This window comes from Amblyomma americanum, chromosome 7 (genome assembly GCF_052857255.1).
Source record: "Amblyomma americanum isolate KBUSLIRL-KWMA chromosome 7, ASM5285725v1, whole genome shotgun sequence".
Classification (NCBI taxonomy): domain Eukaryota; kingdom Metazoa; phylum Arthropoda; class Arachnida; order Ixodida; family Ixodidae; genus Amblyomma; species Amblyomma americanum.
In genome coordinates this window covers 125,708,009-125,722,240 of record NC_135503.1, presented here as the reverse complement: position 1 = coordinate 125,722,240, position 14,232 = coordinate 125,708,009, and the positions used below count along the sequence as shown (strand labels likewise).

Here is a 14,232-nt window from a genome sequence, read left to right as displayed (position 1 = left end):
CCACCGTCAATCTCGTAGGGGCGTCGTTGCGCGGATGGACTAGAAGCACGGCGTTAGCGACTGCTTGCTTCGCGGCAGTAAAGGAGGCCTGGGCTTCTGATGACCAAGAGATTGCGGAGGACGGGCCAGCCGTTGACCGGAGGAGGTCGGTGAGCGGGCGAAGTAGCTCTGCACAGTGCGGGATAAAGCGGCGGGAGAAATTCACCAGCCCCAGGAATTGTCGCAGGAGGCGCAGGGTTGTGGGCAGGAAAAAATTCTCGATGGTCTGGACGTGGGACGCGAGAGGGCGGATACCCACTGAGGATATGTGATGGCCCAAAACCTCGAGCTCAGAAGCACCGAAAATACACTTGGAGGAATGCACAACCAGGCCGTAGTGCTGTAGACGCTTAAACAAAGCACGTAGGTCTTGCTCATGATCATGAGGTGTAGGTCTTGCGATGAGGACATCGTCAAGGTACGCGAATACACTAGGTAGGCCCCGCGTGACCTCAGCCATGAACCGCTGGAAGGTTTGAGCCGAATTGCGTAGTCCAAAAGGCATCCGGACGTACTCAAACAAACCAAAGGGCGTCGTGATGGCGGTCTTAGGTATGTCTGCGGGTTCAATGGGAATTTGGTGATACGCCTTAACCAGGTCAACTTTGCTAAAAATGGCGCAGCCGGCGAGGCGCGATGTAAAGTCCTGGATGTGGGGCAGCGGATAGCTGTCGTGGACAGTGTTGGCATTCAACGCCCGTTAGTCGCCGCAGGGACGCCAGTCACCGGGATCACGCTTGGGCACTAGATGCAGCGGAGACGCCCACGTGCTAGACGACGGGCGTATAATGCCGAGCTCCAGCATGTGGTCAAACGCACGTTTGGCGATAGCTAGACGGTCTCCAAACAAGCGGCGCGGTCGAGCAGCTGCGGGTGGACCCCGGGTGACGATGTGGTGTGTCACAGAATGTTTAGGCGCTTGAGTGAGGTTGCATGGCTTAGTGAGCTCCGGGAAATCCGCCAACACTTTTTCGAACTGAGAGGAAGGTATCAGCGCGCGAATACCCATGGGAGCAAGGTCGGACGAGACTCCCGAGATGGAGAGATGAGTCAGACCGTCGGTAAGGCGACGATGCTGCACGCTGACGTCTAAGTCGAAGTAGGAGAGGAAGTCTGAGCCGATGATCGGGCGAACCACGTCTGCGATGACGAAGACCCATTGAAAAGTGCGGCGTAGGCCGAAATCGAGGGTGAGAGATCGTAGCCCATACGTGGGTATAGACGAGGCGTTGGCAGCACGGAGCGACAGTCCTGATGGCTTGGAACGATCTGCCCTAGTCGGTGGAACCACGCTGATTTCCGTGCCTGTGTCGATAAGAAACCGGGTGCCGGAGAACTTGTCAGTGACCATGAACAGGCGGCTCGAATGACTGGGGGAACCACACGCCGCCGTTAGCGATCCCGGCGGGCGTTTCCCGGCCACGAACAGGGCGGTGTACACTTCGTGGCCCGGTGGCTAAAACGCCTGTCTCCGACGTCTCCGACGTGATGCGGGCTAGGCAAAATTGCGCCTCATCCTGGTGGAACCAAACTTGCGGGTTCTGGGGCCAGGAAGGTGGAAGGCGAACCTGCAGCGACGAGACGTCCTGCGGACGCGAATCTTCCTGAGTGGATGTTGCGGGATCGGTCATTGCTCGTCCTAGGTCACCAATGTAGGCTTAATGCCTAAGGAGCGAAGGAAACGAGACCACTGCTACGAGCCGACACCAGAATAGAACTGCCAGCCGTGCCAGCCACGACCAGGTGCCATCTTTATTCTCTTCGCAGGGCGGCGCGCGCTAGCCGGATTGTCGGCGCCGCCCAAGAGAGGGTGCTACAAGGCATTCCTAATAGACAGGGCGGAAACCATCGGGTTAGGAGAGCTCAGAACGGACAAGTTCAACACCCCAAACAAAGGCACACCGCAAGGATCAGTCATATCCCCCATCCTTTTCAACATAGCAATGATAGGGCTGGCCCGAACACTGGGAGAAATCAACGGCATACGACACGCAATGTGCGCCGACGACATTACTATCTGGACAGAACATGCCCCGCTGGGAATGCAGGAGTACAGACTGCAACAAGCGGCAACGTGCGTGGAAAGATATGTCAAAACATGCGGATTAGAATGCTCAACGGAGAAATCCGAACTCTTGAGAACAAGAAAAAGAAGGAAAATCAAAAATGAGGAAGAAGACACTACAGAAATCTACATAGAAGGGCAGCGTATCTCGGAAGTGACCAAATTCAGGATACTAGGAATGTGGCTGCAAACAAACCAATGATGCACCCACGCCCTAGCCCTGGTAAAGACAGCAAGAAATCAGGTGGCTAGAATGATCGGCAGAGTATCCAGAAAGAGATATGGCATGAATGAGGCGGACACTATCAAGCTAATGAAAAGCCTCGTGGTCAGCAGGGTGACATACAGCCTACCATAACTACAACGGTAACCGAGGCGAAATACAACAAATCGACACCATCCTAAGGAAGACCCTGAAAACGGCGCTGCAGCTACCGCAATCAACAGCGACAGAGAAACTGTTGGCCTTGGGACTACACAACAATTTCGAAGGGCTTCAAGAGGCACAAGAAATTGCGCAGTACCGAAGATTACAACAAACCGGGACGGGAAGAATTCTAGCCAGCTACTGCGGAGAATCGACCCTAAGGGAGCTCCAAAGGACCCAAGCAATACCAGGCAAAGTTCGGAGAACCATCAGGGTAGCACCAATACCCAGAAATATGGACCCAAACCTGCACGCAGCAAGAAAGGAGGCAAGGGAAGAGTATGTCCAAAGAGCGCTGGCTACCCGAGTTGATACAGTATATGTAGATGCCGCCACATATTCAAGTCCAAGCGTAGAAGAAAGGTATAAACATAAAGTAGAAACAATGATTGACTTGAATCTAAAAGAGGTCATCAGCATAACGATTAAGAACTGCACAGAAGTCGAAGCCGAGGAAGCGGCCGTAGCTCTAGCGGTAGCAGAAGGCAATAGACTAGGGAAATCACTAACAACCCTAACAGACTCACAGGCAGCATGCCGGAATTATAAGAACGGCAAAGTTGGGCAAAAGGCGTTGAGAATTCTCCGCCCGAAGGACCCAAACAAAAAAACTCAAATACACACGCAGTAGCTTGGATACCGGGACACACGAGTGTCAAGGGAAATCTGGAGGAAGACAGGATAGCTCGAGGGTACGCAACATACCGAGCATCCGGACATGATGCCGAAACAGAGGAACCAGAACCAGTAGGCCAAACTTTTGCGGACGTTTTAAACTACTTCAGGGGCACTAGGATGAGATACCCAGCGCCAGATAAACAACTAAGTAAAGAGGAAGCAGTCACCTGGCGGCAACTGCAAACGGGGACATACCCGAACTTACACATTCTAAGCAGAATCTACCCAACCCAATACATGGGCATATATGCCCATGGTACGGCGACAAGCTGACACTATACCATATATAACATGGGAATGCCAAAAAGTGAAAGAAGTGGGCAAAATAAATAACTCGAGTGTGGAACAGACGGAGAGGATGCTTTCCAGCGACATCCTGAACGTCCAAAGAAGACTACTAGAGCGTGCCCGCAGGACGGCTACCCTCAGTGGGGCCCTGGAATAGGGGCTCCAACCCTGGAAGAAGATGAAAGATACCATCTGAAGACCACTAATTCAGATGTATTAGAGCAGATGAATAAATGTTTTTCATCATCATATGATAATTGTAGGGGAACCTCTTTGTTATTTGAGGACAGGACGGGAGTTTTGCGGACTAAGACATATAGAGTCAGGTGCCACGAGATAGACGCGTTGTGCGTTGCGTGCGCAGAGGAGGAAACGGCTGAACACTTGATACTTTTCTGTAGTGGGCTTCACCCTACAGTGCAAAGCAGTGGAGCTAATTTATCCAAGGCATTGGGGTTTAAGGACAGTGAAGGGAAAGTAGATTTTAAGCGGGTAGAAGTAACCAAGCAAAGGTTATCTGATTGGTGGTTAAAATCAAGACAAGAGTAAAATTTTATGGCTAGGTGCAAAGTCATGACTAGGTGCCTTGAGCCACCGCCCGATTTAAAGGGTTCAGCCATATCCATCCATCCAGTAGCAGACCCCACGAAATCTCGAAAGGTGACGAGTAGTTGCTGCCACAAATGGCGCTGTGACCTCAGGGAGGTAGCAGACCCCACGAAATCTCGAAACGTGATGAGTAAGAGCTAACGCTCTTAAAATAAGCCCATGTTTTTCATCCTTACAAATTACAGCCGCACAGCAAGCATATCTACCATGAAATAAAATATTTCCATCCCATTACTGTCACTTCTAGAAGAGCGGCTCATATTGCAACATTTCACAAGTACTACCATCGTCCTGCGCACCGTTGATCGTCTCATTCCTCAACCATTTTATGTATCCCGTTGCACTGACCAGAAATTCAGTATCGAATCATGATGATGATTATAGATTTTTATGGCGCAATGGCATCTAGGGAACATTTTTAGGGCGCAAGGGAACTATTTATTATGGCATCGAATCATCCCATAATAAACAGTTCTGCCAATAATTTCTGCCGTGCACATCGCGTCACTGGAGTGACCTTATTGCAGATATTGTGTTCATTAACATTAGTGAACAGTTACACGTGTCAATAGACAAAATTGTATACTCAGCTGCTATTTATTTATGTAACTACTGTGCATTCTTCATTTTTTTTCTTTTCACCACTGCCCTTCTGTAAAGCCCCTGGCCCTGAGGTGTATAATTGAAATGAAATTAACTGTTTTAAGATTTGCCACAGGTGTGACTCTTGAAAGTATTACATGCAGAGCATATCAGTTTCAAACGAAGCGCTCACAATTCCCAGCGCGCTTAGCTACGTTATGTGACTTTTTCACCCAATGGGCGACCTCAGAATTCCTACACAATCTTGGAAAACGCGAGGTGTAGGTCAAAATTGAGCCTCTGCATTAACAATCTCTTAGGCTGCTGCCTCAGTGCTGGAAGGAATGATAAACGACACATTGTGAAACCAACAACGGGCACCTGTTAGCCGTGACGAATCGAGTGCGGTTACTGCGAGCCTTTCCTCTCTGTTAGAAAGCGTCCAATTTCGCACTGTGTGGAAGACAGGGCTTCTTCAAGGCACCGTCCTATCTCTCCTTGTCTACATATAACGGCGCACTCACCGGCGAACTGGAAACAGGCCTGCACAGCCACCCGGTCAGTCACGAGCTCGGAGATGAGCGGATGCTCTCGGATGTAGTCGACGACACGCTGGCACACCTTCTTCGCTCCCAGAGTAATGGCCACGCTGAGCACAGGAAAAAAAAATTGGCGGTGGTTTAGCTCTGGTTAAACCTGGAGTGACGTGATAGCTACAGCTGGCCGAGTGGAACTTGGTCACGTGACGAACCACGTGATCAGCCGCGCCGCCAGCAGCTGCTCCGCACCATGTGACCAACCGCGTGACAGCGTGGCGGCGCAGCCACAGAGTGGCGGCGCCTCCACGCTGAAGGCTCAAAACGCTACCGTAATGTAGCTATCGCTACAACAAAAGCAACGTACATGCCAAGGGAGTGGGTGCGACACACACACTGACACACGTACGCATGCCGCGCACACACACGCCCACAGCCCACGGCTTTTTCGCCGAAGGAGGTTTATACTGACGAAGCAGTAAAAAGCATCCGAGCACACTCAGGTTGCAACAGCCCAAATATGCGGGTGACAAGGCCATGAACAGAGGTGCTCGTTATGGCATACATGCCGTGAGCAGTCATGTATGTCATACCGAGCACCTCTTTCCATTTCCTTGTTTGCTGAATTGTTTAACATGGGCCTCGAATCTGGTAGTCTTGAAGGCATAAGTAGCATAAGAGGGTTCTCGCACAGCTTCCGTCCTCATCGTTCGATCAAGTTCCTACGAGGTAATCTCGGTAATACAGGATGTATTACGTCCGCCGATAATGAACGAGGGTGGCGCTGGTGAAAACTGTCAAGGTTCGGTTACGCCCAAACATACTGCATTTACGCGCGTAATTTGCGCCCTCACGTAACTTGCGCACCATTAACTTATCACCTGGGTTTATAAAAAAAAATGTTTCCTCGCATATTTTACGCACCGTGCTGTGCTAGACCACCATCATGCACGCGGGCTCTACCCTATGGCTCTACCCAGTAGCATTCGGCTATTCCGCGTGTTTGTTCGGAAGGCTTTCTGAATCTTTTGTGCACTGGGCGTTAATGGTGGCGTCGGGGGCTGTTACAATCGCGGCGGCACCAGCGGCATCGCCACTTGGAACGGCCGGCAGCGCTTCCGGGGAGGATCGGCAGCTGATAGAAGAGCCGGCACCGCTGTTTGGCTGATGCATGTGACTCGACTGCCGGCTACGCTTTTCTTGGTGTCTCTGGCGGCTTGTATTTGGTTGTTCGGTCGTGTCTTGCGATGGGATATAACAATTATACGGCAAGTTTCAAACTGCTTGCCTGCGTCTTATCACGGCGCGCAGCGGCGAAGACAGCGAGAATAACCGCGTGCTCACAACTTTACCCATAGGCGACAATCGTGTCGGAAAACTTGTGCGCACGTGGCTATTCTCACTGGCTTCGCCACTCCGCGCCGTGATAAGGCGCTGAGAAGCAGTTTCGTTAAAGAATTTAAAGAATTGTCCGGGTGTATATTTTGTAGGTGCCGTGATAATTGATTTATTTATTGCGTTTACTTTCCCGGGCGAAGTTACGAAAGAAAACTTACGGAACCCGGAACTACGGAACAATTGGCTGGGCCGCAAGCGGTGACGCTGTGTTAGCGTCTTATTGAGCTTCGTACATGCACCATAATGCCATCCCTCAAAGGAGAAAGGGGAGGGGGTGCGCAGCCTTTCGTTTAGAGTGAACGTTTTTTCGGGGGACGGCCAGCGTGGGGTGCGAGTCCGGGTGCTGAAGTATACGCAGCAACATACGCTATACCTATATTGCGCGTTATGTCCTTTGTGGGGTTTGTTTAAGTCGCGCTCGCGAAATCCACGCGTAGTTTGCGCACCCCCTTCTTGGAGCAATATTTTCTGAATAAAAAGTGCGCAAATTTTGAGCGTAAATACTGTAAGTACCCCCGAAAGCAAAATATTGGACAGCCGTCACCGTAGCTCAGTTAGTAGAGCGCCGGACTCGAAATGCCGAGGTCGTGGGTTCGGATCACACCAGCGGCATGTTCTTTTTACTTCTGATTTTACTAATCTCCCATTGATTAATATCACAAATAAAAAAGACCTCCTCTATGCTCCTTGATTTCGGTGGCTGCTGGCTTCCGTCATGTATAGGCTATATATAGGTATGATTCTTGCGCTGCCTTCATTTTTGTTTTCTCGCGCAAATAATAGTGGCGAAACACATTTGAAGCAACAACAAAAGGCGAAGCGCAGATTTCGTGATTCCTTTCTGGAATGCAACGCTTGCCAATAGTTCAAGCCGGTATCAATTGCCCTGCCCCGGCTATCGGCAGCGGTTGTGCCGAGAAGTGCAATAAGCGAAGGAAATAATCGGCGGCTGCGCCCAGCTTTAAGAACAGCCTGGAAGACAATGGTCGCCCCGACCTGTGATTCGTACGCATGGAGACACTATTGCCTAATTTGCGGATTCGCTCCGCCATACAGCGCTGGTGAAGCGGAGAGCTTAAAGCCCCTGAAGAGTTGAGACTCGCCTGATATTACAAAGAACTGGAATAGTGTACGTAATTTCGACGGATGGTATTTCTGGCTTCGGAATGAATTTTTGTTGCCAAATAAATAAATAATAGAGAAATTGGAATATATTGTCCTCACGTTTAAAAAGCATTAAAATCTAGTGCCGCGCGACTGCACGAGTCTCTCACCGCTCATAGTGTTTTCGTTTGGTCTGAGCAACGCGGAAGTGCTTTTCAAACCCTCATGAGCGCTCTCCCCTCAGATCCTGTCCTTGGCCAGTCCAAAGATGCTGCTCCAACCATTCCACACACTGAAGCTAGCGGCCACACTCTAAAAAAAGGAGTTTGATTTTAGTCTTTCGAGGGGTAAACCACTTGACGCTGAGCTGGTACCTTTAAGAGGGTAATATTACGCTATTTGCTCCAGACTAAGATTTTAGTCACCGACAAACAGTATAAACGTTACACTCTCTCTAGTGTAAAGTTGCACCTTGAAAGGCAGTGCAAGTTACACCTTTTCAGGAAGACTATGTTTTAGTCCACGGCAGCGTAAACGTTACGCTCTCTTGAACGTAAAGTTACACCTTGGAAGGAAGTGCAAGTTTATGCTGCCCAAGACTATAGTTACACATTTTCCGGAAGACTATGTTTTAGTCCACGACAGTGTAAACGATACACTCTCTCTAGCGTACAGTTACGTCTTGAAAGGCAGTGTAAGTTTATGCTGCGCGACTATAGTTAGACGTTTTCAGAAAGACTACCTTTTAGTCCACGACAAACAGTATAAACGTTACACTCTCTTTAGTGTAAAGTTACGTCTTGAAAGGCAGTGTAAGTTGCTGCTGCCCAAGATTATAGTTACATCTTTTCAGGAAGACAATATTTTAGTCCAAAGAGGATAACTATTACTCCCACAGCAGCGTAAATTGATGCCATCAATACGAGTGCAACGTTAGGCTGTCTAGGAGTATTGATACATTTTTTGAGGAGTGCTTTCTTTAGACAGCGTAACTTACTTTCACAGCAGCATAAAGCTGTGCTCTTAAGACCAGTGCAAGTTCAAGCCACCTAAGAGTGATGTTACACCTTCATCGGAAGCCTATTTGGTATTTTTTAAAGGGCGCAATGTTATACTTGGCCAAAGAGTGCAAATTTTACCTCCTAAAAGGTAAAGTTATGGTACATTTGTAAGCATAAAGATATCCTTTCAAAGCTTAGTGTTATCTCACAAATAACAACATATGCATTACATTGCCTTAGTGCAAACTTGCTCTCCATTAATATGGATAATGTACTCCCCCTAAGGCATAAACCAACACTAATTTATGAAGACCACTTTCGCACTTTACAAGTGAAAGCTTAAGCCAGCTACAAAAGGGTATGTATGATCAGGTCTGGCTTAAGCTTAATTCTTAAACTATGAGTTAATGTTTCTCTCCAGAATGCAATGGCTGGCCTTCTAATCATGCAGAGTAGTGATGCAATGTGTACACAAGAAGCAGGCATGTATAATGTTTAGTAGTCGCATGTTTTGGTTTAGGCACAGTGCAATAACAGAACAAGATCTTTCACAACTGAAAAGAAAACATTCCACAAATGACCTTTATTTTAAATAAGGTTACAGCCAAACTGCTCACAAGTCAACCGATTTCGTATCCTGGAGGACCAGAGAGCAGGACAGACCTGGGCAGCAGAGAAAAATACACATGCACTTAAAGGGGCTGCGAAACACTGTTTGAACGGATGCCGGTTACGCTTCAGATGGATTCTTTAGGTCACACAGATGCTGACTCAAAAAGAATTACGAGAATCGATGCATAGGAACAATGAAGAAATTTCAAAATACAAGCAAACAAAATGCTGCCCTCAACTCGATTTTCGCGCAGCTTCAATTCCCCTTTCACTCGCCCAATGACGACACGCAGGGCGACCAATCAAAACAGCCCATCTTAGCACGTGCCGGAAGTTTGCACTCCATGGTTGCCTGTTCTCTGTAAATCGTTCATGCCAAGGCTGGCAGCCCCGTTTGCATGGTTACGACAACCATGTGAACGCTCAGCTGACCCAGCGATGCTTCATCGTCACGTCGACGGCGCAGAAGGGAACACTGATCAGTGACGTTCCCTTACTTATGGGTCCGAACTCGAGCGCGAGATACTGCGACGGTGTGACAGCCTGCGCAAGATATCAGACACATTCAGCATAACGCGTACCGCTACTGCTTACGGCCAACCACCGCTCGTCCCTCCTAGTGCGCTGTTTGGTCACGCCGAGCAAGGACCGCGCGCTGTTGACGGGAACGTGGCGCCAACTGGCGCCACCGCCCGGTGATCCTTCACAAGCTGACGATGCGCACTGCCTGCTAAATGTGAAACGAACACATCATTCCTTGGGACCGAAACGAACGCTTATAGAGTGCAATGGCTCGACCGGATCGATTCCGCAAAGCCGCTCTCAGATACATAGAGAGTAGCCATAAGTGCTTAGAGCTAGGTCGTAGGATGTTTACAGAGAGGCGCAAAGTCCTTCGATGCAAAAAGTAGCCAGTTCCTCTGGTGGCGTGTTTTTGTTTTACTTGATTTACAGTGCTTTTATCTAGGGCAAACAAGCTGGTTTTGTTAAAATAATATAAAACACAAAAACTTGACAAAACGTATCTCTAGTTATTAACCCAATTTGCAGTATATTTACTCTTTCTCCAATCATAAAGCTCGCCCTCCGTGATGTCATATCCGCTGCTAAAAACCACCACTGTATGGTGACACCATAAGCTCCACGAATTCGTTTTTGCGAGCTAAATAAAATATTAAAAACCGCAGTATACGCGGTACAACCAATGCTAATAGCATTACTATAACTCATTCCATGCAACCAGCAGGTAAAAAATGCACTGAAGATGTCTTTCGGAGCCCCTTTAATAAACTTAAACAACACATAAAGAGGTGTAGAAAGACGAGAAATTTTGTAACACATTAACGTAAAACAACTGAAGTTTTCAGTTACAAAATTCATGAAACAACTTGTGCTCAACTTTTTACATGAAAGCAAGGAAGAAATAAACTGGCACAAAAAAATTCAGTTCTCACAATCCATCGTTTCCTGAAGAACTAAGGCAGGTAGGTCCCCGTGCCACAACATTGTGCCAAATTAAGGTTCCATCATAAAATGGCATCAACCGCTATAAGTATTTCATGCTCTGAGGCTATTAGATGTGTCCTCTAATAACTTAACTAGGGCTATATAAGGTAACAATTGCACTGCCTCGAGAAGAGCGTTTTCAGATGCCTCTATATACCGTAACCTCCTTGCAATAGCTACACAGAATTCAATTTAATCATTTCAGATGACAGCTGAATGGGGGCTTCCTGCATTGCAATTAATATGGTGCGTGAGCATGTGTGTCATGAGGACGCAAAAAAATTACATGAGTGCCATCAGAGCATGCTACAGTCAGAAACAACTAAATAATAAAGCCGTCGCTCAAAAAAGGCTCTTCAAACAATGGCACTAACCGCTTCTTTTGATGTCACGGTTAGTCTGATCAAGCCCTGGTTTATCCCCCTTCATCAGCCGCCCCATGGCGATGTCACACTAGCATGTCTAAGGCGATTAACCAGGACATGGTAGGAATCGATCGACGCCATTGGCTCGGGGGCATCCTTTAACGGGCATTTGCCGCCTCGTTCTTAGGTTATATCCAATTACAGGCTGCAAAAAAGGAGGTAGTGACGGGCCAGATTACATGATAAAATCAGCATCAAATGGCAATCAGAGGCTTTCTTTTGGCGCACTTGCCACACAGAAGAACATCTGCATATGCCTGGTCCACAATCAGCAGTGCAATGACTACACAAGGGCTTTTACCCCACCTTAGTGCCAACACGTAGCTAGTTTACTTTGATGTTGCAGTGCTGTGTTACTTTAGTTTTGTACACCACAAAAAAATCAGCATTATGGTGAATTTTGTGTAGTGCACTTTCTTGCTCGGTGAGCCCACACTTAGAACTCCAGCTCTACGAGGGTTGAGGCCTTTAGTTGGTAATGCCTGCACTTACCTACTGTACAGTGCAAAGCACGTGGGCCTAAGCTATATGCAGCCGGGGGGGGGGGAGCTTTAGAAAATCTGATAGGGTGGGTGCACTCAACGGGGGCAGGCTATACAAAGCTACTGCTCACTTTTTATTTTGACTGCAATATTTATTATTCTCTCTGGCACCTGCAGTCAGTCACACTGGTCACTGTCACAACCAAGGTACTATGTGTCTCTTTACAGTGATGACTTTAGAGTAACAGTGCCAAAGCTTTGGTTAACCAGAAACACAGGGTTTTTTAGGAAAAAAATTTATGACTGGTATTATGACTGAGAAGAAATTAAAATTCAAACGCAAATAGCTACGTCAAGAGAAAGGAGCACTGTGGGATTATTGGTCACAATCAGGAAAGTTAAGTGTGAAAGAAGTCGCAGTTCACCCAAAACATCATCCCTTGTCTTTGTCAATGATGGGTCATTCCAAGCCAAACGTCCCAGAGTTAATCTCAACCCCATCCGATTTGTTCAAAAAAATTCATGTAAACTTTTTCCAATGTGTGAAATCTAAGCCAGATGCCGAAAAAATTTAATCGTGAGGTGAGCGCTGTTTGAACAATGCGAAAATGTTTGAAACTAGCACCGCTCAATGATTGACCAAAAATGCAAACTTTTTAGAAGGTACTCCAAAAAAGTTTTAATGACATTTGCAAAGATTCTGGCTTTTGATATGATTCAGATCTTGTAGTTTTGAACAGTATAATTCTTATTATTTTAAATAAAATGTAAAAATTCTACTACTTTGACATTTAAGAAATATCTACTCCTCTTTGGAAATTAAAAAATAGCCATCTTGCTTCCCTAGATGTTTATTACCCATAAAAAATGTTACAGCTCATGCAACTGAATGAGTCGAAGTGAAATAAAATGCTGAAGTTGCACAAAAGTGCATTTGGGACCATAAAAACTCGTTAATTTCACTCTGAGGTGGTCCAAGTAAAAATACCAGCGATGGCAGGTTTAGTAGAGAAGATAATTGCGTTTCATTTCTGAAGTTTTAATCGAAGTGATTTTTGTTTAAAGCGAGAATAAAATTTTTGAAGTTGACTCGTCCGCCGCGAGCTGCGTCGTCTCTTTGCGCCTCTTCATCACAGAGCACAGCACAGCTCTCAATCCTAAGTGAAGTTTCCACTGTGGACAAGCATCAGAACATTGTGTAGGTGAACAGATAATCGCGGGAAAAGATTTTTTTGTGCTGCCAGGGTGGCACGTGCACCAGTGACATTGCTATTCCATGTGTTCATGCCATACTAAGTCATTGTTGTGAGAGACATGACATACACATGCACTCCGTTTAATACATAACAGGACACGCTGTGCATGTAGTGTGTCCACAAAACCAATTTACTCCACCACATATCATCTGTTCTTCTCACAGAATCGTTCAGTGTTTGAACGAAAACAAAGCGGATAAAATGAACTGGTATCACTGAAAACCACGCGCAAAGCTGTGAGGCGCTTAGTGTTCAGGACCTCTGGCTATAATTTTCACTGAGTGAGGGCTACTTTTTAGGCGCGGATGGTGTATATGCGATTCGCCCTATGAGATGCATATCGTATCACCACATTTGATTTTACTTCTCGAAGCCTCGATGAGCCGCAGGACAAAAATGTGGCAAGAGGTAAAACGAAGGGCAGGAGGCTGTCACTCACGGTAATTGAAATTTGCAGCACGAAATATGCATATGGTCAGTCTGCTTGTATGGTGAACTACATTTTGGGCACAGACTTGACCTTTGCAAGAAGGCGTGCTAGCTTTAGCAGCGTTGCCTGCTATGCAAGAAAAAGAGTATAGAGGATTCAAGGAGGAGGCGACTGCGTGCCGGTGCCGCGATCGCATTATGTTTGATCACTCGAGAGTAAGGCAGCTCCACTCGATCGGGCCGCGCCAGCGCCAGTGTGTCTCGCGTTACCAGAAGCCGTGGTGAGGACTTCGTGTCGTCACGTACGTTCCGAGGCACATGCTTTCCGTGATCTTATTCGGACATTAAAAGGGCTGGTCTTACGATAGCTGTGCCAGGTGGTCGTTCCTTCCTTGTGAGACAAGGGAGACAGCACACTGAAAACCGTAGTTTTGCTGCTCTTTGCTGCCTTATGCCATAGCGGGTTGGTTTGAACTTCAAAAGCGAAAACGAACTCGCTTATTGCATACCACCCGTCGAATGCCATGCGATACCTGCCTTCGCTCCAGCCCTAAACATGCACTACAGTGAGTAAGGGTAAACTGAAGTGGTCATGTGGCCATAAATGTGTCATGACAGGTGCTGTGTTCCTCAATGAAGCGTTAAGAGAAGACGCAACTTGCAGCACGAGAGCTCGACTTAAAAATCTTTTTCTTGCTTTGAACAAGAACCACCTCAATTAAAACTTCAGAAATGAAAGCCAATAAATTGTTCTACTAAACCCGCCATCGTCTGTATCTTGACTTGGACCACCTC

The 14,232-nt window shown here is 47.3% G+C and overlaps 2 protein-coding genes across 3 annotated transcripts in view; one reads left to right on the top strand and one right to left on the bottom strand.

The window, feature by feature from the left end:
- The window catches only part of LOC144099536 (uncharacterized), a 325,768-nt gene that overhangs the window by 210,251 nt on the left and 101,285 nt on the right, over positions 1 to 14,232 (top strand). The gene's annotated exons all lie outside the window — the stretch shown is intronic.
- Positions 1 to 14,232, bottom strand: part of LOC144099535 (serine dehydratase-like) — a 78,746-nt gene that overhangs the window by 14,873 nt on the left and 49,641 nt on the right. For both annotated transcript variants that reach the window (XM_077632913.1, XM_077632914.1), the window contains exon 6: positions 5,213 to 5,337. In XM_077632913.1, coding sequence (XP_077489039.1) covers positions 5,213 to 5,337 — 125 coding nt within the window. The remainder of the gene's footprint in view (positions 1 to 5,212; positions 5,338 to 14,232) is intronic.